Source organism: Solanum pennellii, chromosome 3 (assembly GCF_001406875.1).
Source record: "Solanum pennellii chromosome 3, SPENNV200".
Lineage (NCBI taxonomy): Eukaryota > Viridiplantae > Streptophyta > Magnoliopsida > Solanales > Solanaceae > Solanum > Solanum pennellii.
The window spans coordinates 53,282,770-53,300,758 of record NC_028639.1 but is presented as its reverse complement, the minus strand read 5'-3'; the positions used below and the strand labels follow the sequence as shown (position 1 = coordinate 53,300,758).

At 34.8% G+C, this 17,989-nt stretch overlaps 1 protein-coding gene across 1 annotated transcript; it reads left to right on the top strand.

Moving 5' to 3' along the window:
* Nucleotides 1-3,069: 3,069 nt before the first annotated feature.
* LOC107014530 (endonuclease MutS2) lies at nt 3,070-17,932 on the top strand. Its single transcript, XM_015214463.2, has 20 exons — nt 3,070-3,327; nt 3,531-3,656; nt 3,824-3,991; nt 4,075-4,158; nt 4,509-4,559; nt 5,832-5,888; nt 6,085-6,167; nt 7,284-7,407; nt 7,486-7,545; nt 8,258-8,500; nt 9,555-9,638; nt 9,730-9,877; nt 10,728-10,855; nt 12,760-12,807; nt 12,934-13,064; nt 13,148-13,230; nt 14,128-14,231; nt 15,757-15,827; nt 16,593-16,891; nt 17,042-17,932. The coding sequence occupies exons 1-20, from the start codon at nt 3,070-3,072 to the stop codon at nt 17,197-17,199; spliced, it is 2,508 nt and encodes an 835-aa protein (XP_015069949.1). The 3' UTR covers nt 17,200-17,932.
* Nucleotides 17,933-17,989: the final 57 nt, after the last annotated feature.

Below are 17,989 nucleotides of genomic sequence, written 5' to 3'. Positions count from 1 at the left end.
TTTCGTTAAGGCAGGCCTGTCAATCTGCATATCCGATTTATAATTTTTTATTGACCTAATACAAAAGTGATGAAATTCCTTTGAAGACAGAATATTGAAATTTTAATACTATTTAAAACCAAGCGGATAATTAGCCCATTATTATGTTCGCTGCCTTATTAAGATTCAAAGGAATTCCAAATGTTCCTAATAATTAAAAAATATAGCAAATACTATGATATTGAGTTAATTTAACTAATTTTTATTGTGAATTTAAATTTATATACTCAAAAGCTTCATAAAAATATTATAAGTCATACTAATTAATAATCTAATAGATATTTATAAAAATATATTCAACTCTCCGAATAATAATAGCAAGATTTGGGAGTTTACCAAGTCAACTGCCCCTAGACTCCTCGCAATGAATAACCAGCTTTCACATTAATTTCGTATTATCTTCTGTTGTTCATAGATTAGGACCTGAGAATTAGGACAAGCTTAACTATTTTCCCTCTTTTGGCTATTAGGAATTAGTACTAATGAAGTCCTAATCCTTTTCTTTATTTTCAATTCTATTTGAGCCGTCTTTTGTGCTATTTTGGTAAATTTGTTATGTATGATTTTTATTTGATGCTTTAAATACTTTTTGAGAATTAAGTGCTACTTAGTTATTTTCCCTTGTTTGGATACTAAAGGATAAAGTCCAATTTCTTTTTCATTTTTCTATTTGTGATCTTCAATTTTGAAATCTTTGTGTAGATTAAATTAAATCTGTTGTGTAGATAATCGCTTAATGCTATCAAATTTTCTAATCAACTCAATTAGACTATTTATTGAATTAACAAAATACCATGCTTTTTTTCTTCCTTTTACACATTTTATATGATACTTCTTAATTTTTATTGAACTCATATTTTGTAAATTTTGACCGGTAAAGTCTTCTTTGTTCGGTTTAAAATAGAACCTTAATTTATTACTTATAGAGTTTAGATTAGTTGGTGATTAGATATTAAGATTAGATGAGATTTTACTAATATTTAATTACCTTTGACATTTTGTAAAAGGTTTCAGATAAGACAAAAAAAAGGTCAATAGATCCATACACTAATATTAATTGTTGTATTGACTTGTAGGTAAATTTATCAAGCTTCAAAGTCGTTCACGTTATTCCTTTTTCCTTTTTAGTCGTCAAAATTATTGCACTACTAAAATGAAGAAAGGAATTACTGTAATGAGATGTATAAAGTCTATTTGTTTTAAATTATAATCTGTTAAACTCATTATAATCATAAACTTGGCTACCAAATGTTTGTTTATAAAAATACTTTGTTACTACATAGGGATATAATAAGAGAGAATCGAATTTTTATCAATAAAATAAAATTTTAAATAATTAGTAATAAATCGAGCTATTTTGAGTATCGACGTTTAAACATTTGAAATAAAATAAATTAGACAGGAGGAAATTGAGGGAATTGAAGGGATGGCTAATCAGGACGTTAAGCTTGTATTCGGATATATCCCATATTATAATGTGAAATCATTATTTCATATCCCAAATTCTTCAAAGAAAAATATGATTTGAAGTTTCAAATCATGATTTCAAAAAATTATAAATATAAAATTTGATTCATAAGTTTATATTTTGTAAAAAAAATAGCTCTATCATTTTAAATTAAGCAAAAAAAAAATAACAACTTATGCTTGGCGTGAAAAGAGATTATTTATACCATATAAAAAAATTATAGTATTAAAAAATAACAAGTAATCTATCACGGTTGACTAATAAATCTTTATAAAATATTAAATATGTATCTGAAAGCTTGTAATCGCAAATATTTATTTATGAAAAAATATGCGAGCTATGCAATTTATCAACGCGACACCTTAGAATATTCCAACATTTTATTAATGAACTATGATACTCATTTAATTAGTAAAATTGTATAAGAATTGGAAAATTATGAAGAAAATAATACAACTTAAAAAAACTCAATTACATATCAAAATATAACTTAATCTAATTTCATACGATGATTTCATGTCACATTCAGAACTACTCATTTTCCCTATAGGTCTGGTAAACGTTGTTATCATTTTTAATTGCCACAATTGGCAAATTCAATTTAGTATACAAGAGAAAAGTTATCACGTCATTATATCGACAAGGGGATATATATTATTGTGATCCACGAGAGAAATCTTCGAGAGCAGGTTTTGAACATTTTGCTAGTGGCCGTATTAGGCCGAAACTGAAAAAGCCAACTGCCAGCCCGCAGGCAAGCCGGCCGGCCGGCCGCTAGATGGAAAGTAAAGAAACCCACACACAATATATTGTGTTTAATTAGAATAATTTAAACGATAAATTTCTATCCACTTTATTAAAAGTGATTATAAACGATATAACAAAATTTCGTAAGAAAATAACTTTATGAAAATTAAATTGTGTAATAACCAGGGAACCAAAATTTTACTACCAATCACAAATTTCAAGTTTGATAAAAGATTTTTAATTTAATTTGACATGCCATGCGGGCTAAGTGTCATTATGTTAATAAAAAATAATAATTCAGCCCTTCTATATTAAAAAAAGCAAACATTTTGACTCATATACTACTATGAAAATCCTACGGAAATAAATTATGTGATTCCCTATATCAATGAGCATACTATCTCCTATATATATATCCTTTGTAAGAAAGTATTGAAAGCCCGTATTATAATGGAGATTCAACCCTAAAGTAAAAGATCATCCAACTAAATAAATAAATGAAAATTCAAAGCAGAGAAATAAAATGCAAATAAAAATAAAATGAATACTTCTTAAATAAGAAAATATTTAAAATGTTAGCTTATTATATCAACGACTTGTTTGGATATGATTTCAAATCATAATTTGAAATCATGTGGATTTGATGGGCTAAAAATGATATGGGCCGTGGGCTTAAACAATGATCTACAAGGCCCAATTGGCGTGTCTCAATCTTACTGAAGTCTATCCCGTTTCCCGCAATCTCTCTCCCCGCCACTGGTGCTTTTGTCACTCTCTCTGCAAATCATCTGTTCCAATTATCCATTTTCAAATGCATGATGCTCCTTTCAGTCTCACTGCTTCCCAATTCATCATCGTCATTCCCCACCGTAGCATTTGCTTTCCCAAAAGTTCACGGCGGTTTCAGGCAGTCCATTCGAATCAAGGTCCATGCCTTCCTAAACAAAGCACTGGAATCGAGCTCCGATCAACCATCGGTGATTCTAGACAGTCTCAGGGTCCTCGAATGGGACAAATTATGTGATTCGGTCGCTGCCTTCGCCGGTACTTCCTTAGGCAAAGAAGCTCTCAAGGTTAACTCTTCGTGTACTTACCTTTTTCACTTTTCCTTCTGTTTGATTGAAGAATGAACTAATTACTTTAGCTCAGTATATGTGTTATTTGTGTATGTGAATGTGTGTTTGTATATGCATGTGTATATTATATGTATAGGCTTGTGTATTTATGTGTATATACTTAAAAATACAGGATTCTCAAAGGAATTGTTGTGGTGCAGGAACAACTAGGTTATCTGAATCAAACATTTGAAGAGAGTCTTGGACTCTTAGAGGAAACCAATGCGGCTGTGGAGATGAATAAGTACGGTGCCATGGTGGATTTTAATGGCATTGATATTGAGCTGGTAGGTCCTCAACTTCGTTTGTTTCTCCTGCGGTGTACTGGTTTTGTTTGAAACTTTAGTTTGGTTCTTTGGAAATTGAATAATTTGGGTAAACTCATTGTTGTTCAAGTTCCTGCTTAAATTGCGAGTGGTGCAGAATGATGTTGTCTGTTCCTCTATTGTTGAAGGTTAAAACGGCCATACGGGTTGCACGCCGTGGTTTTTCTGTCAGTGGGACTGAAGCATTGAATGTTGTAGCACTACTGCAGTTTGTGGAAATGCTGCAGGCAAATGTCAAAGCTGCAGTCAAGCAAGACGCAGAATGGTATCAGCGTTTTATGCCTCTCACAGAAATGGTAATAAAATTCTGGCGGCAATGAACTTTTCAGCAATCATATATGGTGCGTTTGTCTCCAAACATTTTCTATTTTTACTGCAGATTATGGAACTAACCATAAGCAAATCACTAGTGAGGTTCATACAACAACTAGTTGATGAAGATGGTTCTGTCAAGGATTCTGCGGTCTGTCCTCATTTTTTATGAACAGCTTTGATATTTCTGCAGTTTTAACTTTTCTTTCAAGCTTCTCAGAGGTCGTGACACAATTCACTTCCCTGACATTTTCTTCTGCATCTTCTATACACGTGCATTGACTCTACTATTTGCTGTGGTTATATTCTGTCCTCATTTTTTATGAACAGCTTTGATATTTCTGCAGTTCTAACTTTTCTTTCAAGCTTCCCAGAGGTCGTAACACAAGTCACTTCCTTGACATTTTCTTCTGCATCTTCTGTACACATGCATTGACTCTACTATTTGCTGTGGTTATATTCGACTTTATGAGTCTTACTAATATTACTTTATGGTTTTAGAGCTCTGCTTTGAAACAATCTCGTGATCAAGTTCGCCTTCTTGAAAGAAAGGTAGACTTCATTCTTCTTCCTAATTGACTGTACTTCAGCAAATTTGGTGGTTATTACTTTTCAGAAACTTCTTTCCCTAGAAAATATCTTCTATATAATAATTTGTAATTTTTTATTTGCCGGTGTTTATTTATGCTCTTTCCTTCATCTGTTATTTGTCTGTTCATAAGTTTGATAAAATCAAAGGCTAGTTTTTAACTTTATTATCATGTTGTGTGCATCCTCTTGAAATGATGGGCTGAACACTGTTATGTTGTTAATTCTTTAACTGTTATGAAAGAAAGTCAGCAGATCATGTAATTATGTCTGAGCAGACTGCCTTAACATTTGACAGACAATGGACACTGAAGGTCATAAATCCATTTTACCAACAGCCTGTAGGTTGTTACCAAGGCTTATACCTTTTCAAATCTAGATTTCAGTTTGAATTGTTATCAAATTCATACAACTTGGCAAATATATTTGGCAAACATCCCAAGTTCCCAACTACTAGAAAAAACTAGCATTTGGAAATTTTTTTAAATTTTAAAATTACCCCAAACTTTTATATTTTGTACGGAACACCCATCATTTGTTAAGTCCAAATAATATTTATCTACCTCCTCCGGAAAAGTTTGACTTATAAGTTGAGGGACAAGATTGAGAAAAAAGAACAACTTGTTTTTAATGAGTTATAATTCCAACTGAATCAGTGACGAGTTTGATTATGCAATTACTGTATTGCTCTCGCCCATATTGTTATTTTGTTGTTGTTGATTGTTATCAATTATGTTATAAGGTTATTTTTAACGGACCATGTTCATTATAAAATTATAATACAAACTTATGGGTATAAATCATATTTTTTTGAAATTGTCAAATGTTCTTGGGAAAATTTGTGACCAAACGCATGGTAAAACTTCACCAAAACTTCACTCAAAAATAACTTGCCAAGAATATTTAAAAATTTGTGACTGAACGCTAGCTTAGTACTTCCTAGGTTTTAATCTATTGTCTCTGCGTATGCAGTAGGCACATTAATAAAGTTTGATTGTTCTTTGGCACGAGAACTTTTAGAAAATGATACAAGGACTGCAGGAATTATCTATTTGGATATCTTTAATTTAAGCAGCACTTCTTACAAATGTCAGGAACCATTTGCCTCTTTGTTATATTTTTGTTAGGGGAATTCCCACATTGCTGGCTGGGTGTGAGAATGACTATGCTTTTGATGTGTCCTGCACCACACTCCCTGCTTGGACATTAACGCATTGCATTCTCTTGTATCTTCAGTTATACCAGTTGATGGAAAGCATAATCAGGAACGGCATGGAAGAAGCATCTGCTATGGTAATTTGTCCTTAGTCCTAATCATTAGTTTCCAACTGTACAACCTTAAGTCACTTTGATAACCAACAGGTTTTCCACATATTAATAATATTATTAAGAATCTTAAGCCCTGAATGTGGTAATGAAATAAAATAAAACAATTCTCTACCTTTCTGGCTTTACCATAGCACCTTGTGAACCTGATATTCTTACTCAGGAAGTGAGTGAAATTGATGGCAGATGGTGCATTAAATCAGGATTTAATCAGCGAACGAGCTTTGAGGGGCTACTGTTATCCAGGTGTGTTAATATCTTAAAATCTCCAACTTATTGGGGCTTATGTAAATAACTTTGTATAATGTTTGTACATTTTGTTTTATGTCATTTGCTGTCTCCATCTCGAAAGCTCTGTATAGGTAATGAACTTGCTAAGCAGAAGTTTGTGACATCATAAATTAGGAAATGACAAGAATTACTGCTTTGAGTAAAGCTCTGCTGCTGAAATTGAGTTGGAATTGTTCATTTCTTTCCTGGAATTGGAATTCCACAGATATTGGCTCAGTAATTCTACTTTTGAGGTTGATTTTTTGAAAAATTAATACAGGTGCTTATAAACAAGACTTCTCAAAACCCTCTGGTATGGCATTAGTTAATAGTTCTAATCTTCTGAACTACCGTTTGATAACTTGTAAGATTTTGTCGCACAAAAACTGAATAAATCCCTTTTACAAGTTGAAGACAAACAATTAGGGAACTCTTGGAATGGCATTCAATCAGCTATATAAAATATGATGCTGTTAAAAAAAGTTCACAAATTTGATTGTCTTACATTCTCCACAAGTGCACCAAAAATAGCGTGATATTTCCAGTAGGGGATGTGATACTACTCTGTCATGATCCATTTCTTCCACTCCCAATAGTTGTGGGGTTACTCTTTTTCAAAAGTTTAAGTGCTATTGATGTAGAAAAAAGATTAAGCAACATAGAGCTGACACAACTACTAGTAAAAGGGGAGAAAGTTGGCTTAGCCCTGACTTTCTTTACAAGAGGTCCTATGAACCATAACAGGGCCTCATAACCTCATTGATGTAAAAACAAACAGCTTTAAAAAGTGTGGTGATTATATCCAAAATTGTTGTTGGATTTCCGTAAGACGTGGCCCTTGGGCTTAACTGAACCCCAGAAGCTAGCTCATGAGGGAGAATTCCCCAAGTCTATTTAAGGAGACTACTAGCGCATTTCCCAACTAATGTGGGACTGTAAATAAGCTATTGTTCCCCTTAGTTAAGCCTAATGTTATACAAGTTTGGTGAAAAAAAATGCTGCTAGATCACCATGAATAAGCTTGACATTATTCAGGTCATTAATGCTTTATAGTATTATTCATCATCTCTGAGCAGTGATAGTCAATTTCAGTGCTTCAGGTACTGGAAGTGTTATCGAACCTCTCTCAGCAGTTCCGTTGAATGATGCACTCCAGCAAGCTAAGGCATCTGTGTCAAAGGCTGAGGTTGATGTGCTCCTGAAGATAACACAGAAGGTTTGTTTAACTTATGCCCCCTCCCCCCTTGTGTTGTCATACACGGAAACTAACCAGTTGTTTTTTATTTCTACGCAGATGCAAGAAGAAATTGATTATATTGAAAGCATTTTCAGCATGATGGTTAGGCTGGATGTGGTAGGTTCTATTATTTTAAATTATAACTTTCTTGTACCTCTGATTATTTCTTTTCTAATTTTGTTTCTTCTAATATTTGTATGTTATTTAAAAGACAGGATCCATGTGTTCATTTTTACAATAGATGATAACCAAAATGAGCTTCGCATTGGCGGGAATAGATTTTGAAATGGGTTTATAAGGCTCTGGATCCTACACTACTAACAACTTCAGCTTAAGTGTGTTTGTTTAGTGAGAATGAGATCTAGTTGGGTGAACAAGTATGGAATACTATAAGTTGTTTAGTGGCTAGCGTTGGGCACTCCAGAATGATCCTGTTATACCTTATTGATTGGAGTACTAATTAGGAGCAGATGTGCCATGCCAATTGTGACTGTTGCGAATGTCATAATATGACTGCTAACATCTGAATAATTAAAAGTTCCTGCAAATATTTATCGTTCCACTCTCTTTATCCAAAAAACATTTATGTTCCGCTTTGTTCATGTGTTTATTGTTTCTCCAACTCAGAGCCTTAACAATTTCAAAATTTGTTTGGCCTTACAATCTGAGGCCTACTATAGTTTAATGCTCTTTGGTGTATTATGTCAAGTAGAACATTGTTCACAAGTTGACCATTTAGTGGGATTTATTTGATGTCACGTATATTAAGTGTTTAATTTATTTTGTTACTGATGTTATTCATTTTTTATTGTCATTCCCATATCTATAGATCAACGCTAGAGCACGATATGGTCTTGCATTTGGAGGTGCTTGTCCCGATTTATTTTTGCAACAAGAACAGGATAGCTTTGTAGCTACTGATGCTTCATTGGACGCAAGAACCTCAGTGGCATTGCATCCTACACGGAAGAAATGGACAATGTATCTGCCAAAAGCTTATCATCCTTTATTACTTCAAAAGCATCAGCAGGCTCTACAGAAGGCCATAAAAGATGTCAAGAATGCCAATGCGGTAAGTCACTCTCCATATAACATGCAAATGGAACACGGAAAGCTGTTAGATTTTCCTAGCATTTCAAAAGCTCCCTCTTATAGCCTGTCTTTGAGATATGGACAGATTGCAACATAATCTGGTGGGTACTTGCACTAGGCAATCTCTCTTCAGGATGGTTTTTATTTTATCAAAGAAAAAAGATTATCCATAACTATGAATCTCCTGCCATTTGAGTTGGAATCTATAAGAGTGCCGAGACTATAGCCGAGTTCCATGAAATATATAAAGCTTTCTATGAAAAGATTCAGTAATTTATCATAATTGTTTTTGTTCTGTTGGAGCTCTTTTTGGATAAAATTAGTTACTTGTATGAGTGGGTAAGATCCTGTTGTAAGTGTTTCCTCTTTTTTATTTTGTAATCTTTGCAAAAGGTTTGTGGGTTTCATATACCTGGTCAGCTCATATGCATGGAAGCTGAATTACTACTATGTATGGGTCAGGTGTGGTTGTGGATTCTTTAAGGGTGGGATATGGCTTTTTAGTAAGCCTGTTCAGTATCTATTCCAATTATTATCTTATAGAGCCACCTTACTACCTTCCTTGACCAATTAATGCAACCTGTGAAGTCGATAATATCTGAGGGTGAGGTTCTTGTGAGAATAGAAGTGGCAAGTGGAAACGTTTCTGATTCCTCTTCGTTTTATTCCTTAAATATTGTTTTGATAGAGAACTTTAAGAAGGTTTTGTTGGGACAATAAGTTGTTAGAAACACTTTACTGCTCTCTTTTGGATGAAACAGTTACTGCTGCTGTTAACATCTGGGAATAAGTTTTTATAGGCCTCAGTAGAATCGTAAATCTAGAGATACTGTGACAATGCATCATAACAGCTTCTAGATTCCATGCTATGTTTGAATAGCCTTTCTTCTCTATTCTATGAGATGCTGGCTCCATTGGTTATATTCTCATAACAATTTTGTGGATTCTCATCATCATGATAACTTTGGGGTGATATGCACCTAATTGAATCACTTTGAGTTCTCTTAAAAATTCAGTTGGTCTTTTGTGTATAGGAAATTAGGAGGAGGAAGCAGCAGGGAGGAAACTTTACTCTGAGAAAAGAAACTGATTTGAATTTACAGTCCTTGGAAGCAAAGGTAATTTTTTGAATGTGATCGCTGGCATTTGATGGTTTATGCAAAATTTCCATTTTAAATGAATGAAGTACTTTTAACCTGTTGACTTCAGGTTGCTAAGTTGAAAGAGGAACCACCTGTTCCTGTTGACCTATATGTTGCGCACAACACTCGAGTTTTGGTTATAACTGGTCCCAATACTGGGGGTAAAACCATTTGCTTGAAGACTGTGGGTTTGGCTGCTTTGATGGCAAAATCCGGTCAGCACAAGTACTATATATTTATATATTATACTTTGTTCATCAAGTCAACTCACAAATGAAAACTTTCCTTGTACCTCAATATATCTACTAGACATTATATATTAAAACATCAAAAGTTATCAGTTACCACTATCCTATGCAAAGAGGTAATTGAGAACCTATCAATAATTTGAAAGGTGCTTAAATTTACTTTCCTGACATCCACATCCATTTTCGTTTCTATGCCTTGATATCATCTATTGTTGAATTAGGATTCCCGCCAAATTATTATATCGGTTTTTCCTTGTCATGTTTCTTGTTCCTTTATAAATCATATGCTACTTATACAAACACAAACTCATCCTCCATTAAGACTTGCAACTTCACAAGTTTTTTTAAATTTTTTTCGTGAAGATGGTGTCAAGGCCAACTAAAACGCCTCAGCTTTTCCACTAGGTACATGCATCCTTCCACTAGTACAAGTTTTGGTAACCATGCTAACAAAAGGCTTATGCAGATAGGAAGAAAATCACATATGCTATTGGGTTCCGAGCCTTGGTTTTCCATGATCTTCACCTAAGCCTCGGCCGTATTTATATTTTGTTGGTAATTAGATGCTGCTCAGACCTATTTAAGATTGTGTTTGAGGTCTCCTCTTGGTTCAAATAGATTGAGGAAATTTAGTCTTGGTATTCTTCCACTGCCACCCTTTCGTGCATTTTGTTAATCTCTGTGTTTTCCCCAACAAGCATATTAGTAGGTAGTACGCTTTCTAAGAGCACAAACTCTTGGTTGTGCACAGAAGTACTTATATTTGTGTTATCTTATATTGAAGTGTATAACTTTTAATGTTAGACTAGATTTGCAGGTCTTTATGTGTTAGCATCAGAATCAGTGAAGATCCCTTGGTTTGATTTTGTATTTGCTGATATTGGTGATGAACAGTCCTTATCCCAATCACTGTCTACCTTCTCGGGCCATCTGAAACAAATTAGTGTAAGTCAAATGAAGTTCCCTCTGAAATTTCTGGGCCTTTTTACTAGCCTGACATGCTGTGGCCAAGTCGACTTTTCACTTCTTACACTTTTCCTTGATGATGAACATTCGAAGCCATTTATAATCAAGAAATTATCTAGATTATAGTATAAAGGCTCTTGTTTATTTTAAAAATCGACCACCATCCTGGTATATGGTTCCTCTACTGTAGGATCTATATTGCAGCTCTCCAGGAGTAAAGCACATAATTGTAATAATGCAAAGGAAGTGTCAGCATTAGCTTATGTACACATGTTACATTACATCAACCTGCTATATTTTATCATGGTACTTTTTGTCAAATCTAGGGGGAAAGAGCAAGGATTTATTTTTTTTGTTTGAACCTCATGTAATTGTTAGTTATAGACAGTCCCAAGTGTGGATAACTGAGGAGGCTTCTGCATTATGTTAACATATGTCAAATTCACTTTTGAACATGAATGGAGAAATTAAACTTTTGCGTGTGTGCTACATTTCATATGGTCTATTAGGTGCTATATGAAAGAAAATTGAGAGGCTAAGTTGTTATCAAGTGAAGAAAAAGGGACAAAAGACATTTTAGGTATTGAAGATAACGTTGTACCAAGAAGTAGCATAATAGGCCTTCCGGCCAATTACGGATATGAGAGAGGGACAGTTAATATTGCTAGTCATAGGATGGTGTGATTGGATCAAAGCAAAAATTTATAGGATCAATATGTGCTAAATTATTCCATATATGAATAATACCTGCTATATTACATTGATTCTGGCAGAGATGCTTAGTATTTTGAGAGCAAAAAATTTTGGCATGATGAATTTGCTGATTTAAGAGTCAGAATTGACAATAAAGAAAGTGAAGACCCAGTCAAGATAGTATGTCTGGAAGGTAGATTCATATTTTAAATGGTATAAGCTTAATCAAGGAAGGTGTATTAGTCCTCCTTTTAGAAAACGGATGTTACAGAAATGAATAGGAAGAAACAAAGAGGAGGGTACAAAGTTACAACAGATATAACTGTACTCCATCTGTTTTGAATTTAACTTACACATCTGTATTTTGAATTTCAAGTTGATTAAACTTGTCATCATTTCCAATATGGTTGTTCAAGGACTTCTCTCTTTTAAGATAAAGAACACCTCAGAAAGTTATAAATGATCAAACTGTTAATATCAGAATTCAAAATACTGAGAAGTGTTTGATAACGTATGGGCATGTTAGTCCGTGAAAGTTATCTAGATTGGATGAACTGGGACAAAAGGTGAAAATATTTGGTAATAACTTCTGCTAAATAGTGAACTTCCCTGGATAGAGCTACCGGAGAAAACAGATTATACTTTGACGCCATAAAGAAGATAATGTTTCTATCTGCTTCCTAGGAATTCTTTAGCATCCTGCACATTAGACCTGTTGTACAGGCTATCAGCCATCTTGATGGACTGATTTAGCGGAATTTGGCTCATCAGTACTTCAATTGTTTTATGAATTGCTAGATCTCTGCCCCAAATTAGGTTATTTGTTGTCCATGATGCTTGACGATTTTGAAAATATTTACAGGAAATGCTCAACTCATTTTTCAAATTCTCTATTGGCTTTTCTTTTCCTAAGATCTTCCTTTTCCCAAGGTTGATATCCTAACCAACCTTGTGAATTTTGAGGTTGACTGTTTCATGTAAAATGTAGCATAAGCTTGAACTTATTGTTACCATTCTTGATCAAAGACAAATCCAATGCAGTGCATTTATCAATTAGTTGAACTCTTGTATGTGTCTCTAATGATATCATTGACAGTTATTCTCCAGCTACAGTTAATGTCTATGGCTTAAGGTGTTTCTTTAAGATCCAAATGCAGAAATTTAATGAGATTTCTTGTCCAAATCTGCAGAAAATCCGGTCTCACTCAACAGACATGTCAATCGTGCTATTAGATGAAGTATGTACTTCAGCAGTTGTTCATTTGTTCTTCCAGAGACACATGCTATGAACAAGTGAAATTATGCATGACATGAATGGACAGTTTCCTTCATAAAAACCATAGTGTGTATTCTTCATCTTGTAGGTAGGGGCAGGGACAAATCCTCTAGAAGGAGCTGCACTTGGGATGTCATTACTGGAATCTTTTGCAGAATCTGGGACTTTGTTGACTATAGCTACAACACATCATGGAGAACTTAAAACCCTTAAATACAGGTGCTCAATGCTAAGATGGAACTTTTATATGAGACAAAAGGCTTACCTCCTCTAACATCATGGTGCTACAATGTACTTTACAGCAATCATGCATTTGAAAATGCATGTATGGAGTTCGATGAAATGAAGTTGAAACCAACTTTTAGGATTCTTTGGGGAATACCAGGTTGTCCTTGTATCCATGTGGTAGTTTCTTGATTAGCTTGGAATTTCTTATATGACTGATCATAGGATGTCATGTTCCTTCTTGTGACAAGAAGAAGAGAAGAAATGATACTTCTTACTTTGTCTTAAAAAGAAAAAAAATAACCTCTTTACTCCCAGATCAAATATTTCAGGGCACAATCTCAATGTCACAAAATATTTTTGAAATGCAATTTTCCTGTTTATCATACTTCTCAAGACCTTTACACTTTCAATCATTACCAGATATTCCTCAGATAACCTTTTTTAGCTCATCATTGAGATAGTACCAAGTAAAAGTGTAAAACCATGGTGTACACTATGATTTAGTAAATTACCATGAGTTTTGGGATTGCACAATTCTGTTCTAAGTGCAGTCTGTCTATAATAAGTTGTTTATTCTGGTTCAAGTTTACCTTGCATTATCAGATACGCAAATTCTCATTCCGTTTTCAAAAACTGGACCTACTTAGTAGTTGCGGAGTCGAGAGCTTTCTTGTTTCAGTGTTAATTTTTTAATTGTTTCTTGTATTTTGGCCTCTACCATATGTGTTTGAGATTTCTTCTTATGCAGTTTCCACATCTGCATAATTCAATTTAATAGATATTTGAACCGGGATTGGGTCAAGCGGGTGTACTCATTATCCGGTTACCTTCTTACGTGACCGGGCAAAAGGGGCTGGGGTCCAATGACGAGAAATCAAGGATAATTGTATATTATAATCCATTGACAAATTTCAGAGGATATTCTCTCTAAAGATGGCACAATTCAAACTTACTTTAGATAGTTTTTGATTCTTTGATGTCTTATTATCATGAGGTGATCGTATCATTGATTTTTTGGGTAGCATCTCTGATTTACAGACTTCTACAACTGTAGGACGGTCTAATGCAATCAATATAGCCGAAAGGCTCGGGATGCCTGATGCCATTGTGCATAAGGCTCGTGAACTTTATGGAGCTGCTAGTGCAGAAATCAATGAGGTACTTCCATATCATACCATTAACTTAGGTATTCAGGATGTTGATACTTGTAATTGATGAAAGGTTTGCATGGCATGTTTATAGTTAGCCCTATATTGCTACTGTGCATCCTTTAATTTTTATTGAGAAATACATAAGTTGCTTTGTCCTAAAAAGTCATTTACACACCTTAACTTTACGGGAAGCCTCTTACCCCTTACTATTGTCTAAAGTGATTCTAATACCTCCTTGAATATACAGAACAAGTCATGTGTTGGGTCATGTTTTGCACGCGAACCACATGTCAGTTGCTGCTTCATTTTATTTTTTCACTGCTTTTCCTTCTTTTGTTTCCTTCTTTTTTGAGCAGCTTATTACAAAATGAGTCCAAAGTAAGTGATCTTCTCTTTTACTGCCAAACCTTTCGCCACTGCCAAATTATTCACCACTCAAATTGAAAACAACATTTAGTTATTTGGATTATCATATGATTTCAAAAGCAGATTAGCATAAAGATCAAACCCCAGTCGATCATTTCCTTATCTTGCTTATTGAGTAGTTATTTTGTATCGTCAGAGTAAAGCCTTGACGGAACCAGAGTCACAAATACCAGCATAACTGACTGTAATACTAGAACCAGGGACTGGAAAAAGCTCCTGCTTGGGGTTCCGAAACGTACTCAATGTCCTGATATTGGACCCAAAACAGCTGTCATTTTTCTTGGCACCATAAAACCTGATACTTCTGATCCAAAAAGGATAGAGAACCCATCTCGTCGAAAAAAATGCCAACCAGCAAAAAAGATTTGCTGCTGGCCAGAGTTTAAAAAGGAGATATATATGACTGAAGGTGGAAGTGAAACGTGTGGCATAGTGAAGAGAATGAGGAGGCAAGGTAGTGGCTGTAATTTTGAAATGGTGGTCACTTCGAGTTTTATTTTTAAAGAAAGCTTTTATGAGGAGATGGAAAAAAATAAGACAGTAAAGAAAAAGAAATGATTTTTAAAAAAATAATAAATTTGTATAATATCCAATTGAAAAGAAACACAAGTACATTTTCGCCACGTCGATTCTCGGGGGGTGGTTAATACGTAATACTTTGAACAAGAATAGCGCTGTGATAGGTCGCCCGTAAAGTTGAAGTGGGTAAATGACTTTTCTAGACAAGATATAATTTCCTATTTTTATTGAATAGATTGCTTACCAAATCCCTGGATTTATTGCCACTTCATAGAAACATATACACCTTTATTGCCACTTCATAGAAACATATACACCAAGAAGTTTGCTGACCTGTAATTAGCTTCTGTTGATTGTAGTTTCATGAGTAATTTCAATTGGTTCTCGAAAACAAAAGTTCCTTTCTCATCATATGCTCTTGTTAGAATAATGCACAAGAAAAGTATTTACTTCAAACACAATAATAAGTCATTATGACAACAAATTTGTGCATCTGAACATTGCACGAATCTGATTTTCTTAAGCACTTTAATTTGTATTAATTAGCAGTTGCTTTTCTAAGACTTTTTGCCAACATTTTAATGCAGGTCATACTTGACATGGAGAGATTTAAGCAGAACTATCATGAGCAAGTTCGTGAGTCACAGCGTCTTCTTAAGTGAGGATCCTTTGTTACCTTTGCTGATTCTATATACCCTCAGTAATCACCAAAATAGATCTATTTTCCCTTATGCAGTAGTTTTGGTCGTTGAAACTGTTTCAAAATTGATTTTGTTGCATTATAGATCTCAATCTTCTCTTTGTTGATAGTTGTTTAGCAAAGGGATCTGATCAAACCAAATCAAGAAGCAACAAGTTAAAAATGGAAATAAATAACGGTGCTCTATGGCTATCAGATGCCTCATCCTAGTTACTGAGATAGCCTAATACTAGTTGGCCTCTACCTGAACCTAAGAAGCTAGAGTGAGAGTGTGTGTATGGATAGAGAAAAAGAAAAGAAAAGGAAAGATATGGGGTAGCAGATGGTTGTTGAAATATGGTAACTAAAGTAACTCTCAGCTGCAAAAGCAGAGAAATAGTGACAAGTCTGGCTGGTCTGCAGAAGCAGAGAGCAAAACATGAAAGTTATGGTAGTGAGAGGGAGCAGTAGTAATTGGAATGTTCAGACTGGTGGCTGTTTGATAGAAAAGATTTCAAGTTGAGCTTGACTTATATATGCTGATGGTGGCTGAAAAAATTTAGTGAAAGCAGTTCTAGTGAATACTATTACCAGAAATGCTGTTCATAAAAGAAATTACCAGAAGATTTCACATTTCATTAGGGATTGTTTTTCCCTAGGCAGCCTTTTGCTCTTTTTTCTTGCAGTAAACTAACTATCAAAAATCTCACGTCGTGTGCATTTGTTCTGTGCCTTTTGATTTAGGCTCACTAAAGGCCTCCATCATAAGTTGCTTATTGCCAGAAAAAATGTGAAAGAACACAGCATTAATCAAAGATTCAGAAAGGAACAGGAAATATTTGAAGCAGCTGCAGTAGCACGATCTTCCATTCAAAGGAGAGCACGACAATATCGTGCAATTTCTAGTCAACCATCCCAGAAAATATTGGGAAGTAATGGACCCACATCAACTATGAAAACTGAAGCTAAAGAGGAAAAAAGTAAAATTTCAGAAGCAACTCCTGCTGTGTACTCCTCCAGTACATCCAGGTTGCCTCTTTCAGGTAACATAATTTCTTTCTTCTTTCTTTTATGTGATGATCATTATTGCTTGTCAACGGACAATGGTTTGCTATCATCTATTATATTTTCTTGTTTTACATGGATCAAAATATCCACTATTGGTTGCAATGATCTGTTTTGCCTATATACAGCCAAGAGGAGGAAACTTCCCAATGTTGGTGACTCTGTCCATGTTCCTTCGCTTAACAAGCAAGCTTTAGTCCTGAAAGTCGATCCTTCTAGAGAAGAGCTTTTGGTACAAGCTGGTAACATGAAGCTTAAGCTTAGATTAACAGATGTATTGACCTGAAAGGTGCCTGCGCCAGGTAGGTTTTTCATATCTCCGTCCTGCAGTGAGAAGGTGCCCTTGGGAGTCTGGGACTGGCATTTGAAACCGCCTCCCGCCACCTGCAATTGGTATGACGGGACAGTTAAACTTGCTAAACGTGAAGTAAGAATGGTCGTTGGTATATTTCCTTACTATCACGTTTTATAATAAATTAGTGCAATGAGCTCGGGATATATCGTATAGCCTGAGCATATATCCAGTTACCCGGGATGCATCTCATGCTATTTGACTAGGTACTCTCACAACTGACATCTAGCTTGCCCATAAGGAATTGTACTCAGTTTTAAGCTGCACCGCTTTCACGTTGTTATGGGTTTTTCTAAAAGGATGCCTCGAAGAGAAGGTTCCATCAGAAAATATGCACAATGTTGACCAGCTAGCTATAATTTTCAGTGAAGTTCATGGGGTCATATGCAAGGGAGTGTATCAGGCCAAATATGAGACCTCTTTGTCCTGCGGGCTACACTAAAATTATGGGAAACTTTTGATTGCTCCTCGTTCAGGTACACTTGTATTTATTTGAGCTTGCTGGATTTGATTAAGTCAACTACTAGATTCTGGATGACATCAGTTTATTTGAACTTGGTTGACTAGTTGCCTTGATTGGAGTGTACTTATTAAATAGCCTCGTTGTGTACAAAAACGTACAGATTTTATACTTCTAAATGAAATTTAGATCTAGCTAATTGATTAATAGCTCTTCCCTAGTTCCACCTTTAATATTCGACTGCAGCCTAACTGTGCGAAGTCT

Excerpts from the sequence above, each read along its gene's own strand:
- LOC107014530 (XM_015214463.2), top strand. The coding sequence starts at position 3,070 with ATGATGCTCCTTTCAGTCTCACTGCTTCCCAATTCATCATCGTCATTC. Across the intron at positions 3,657-3,823 it reads ATGGCATTGATATTGAGCTG|GTTAAAACGGCCATACGGGT; the intron begins GTAGGTCCTCAA and ends CTATTGTTGAAG. Across the intron at positions 6,168-7,283 it reads GAGGGGCTACTGTTATCCAG|TGCTTCAGGTACTGGAAGTG; the intron begins GTGTGTTAATAT and ends AGTCAATTTCAG.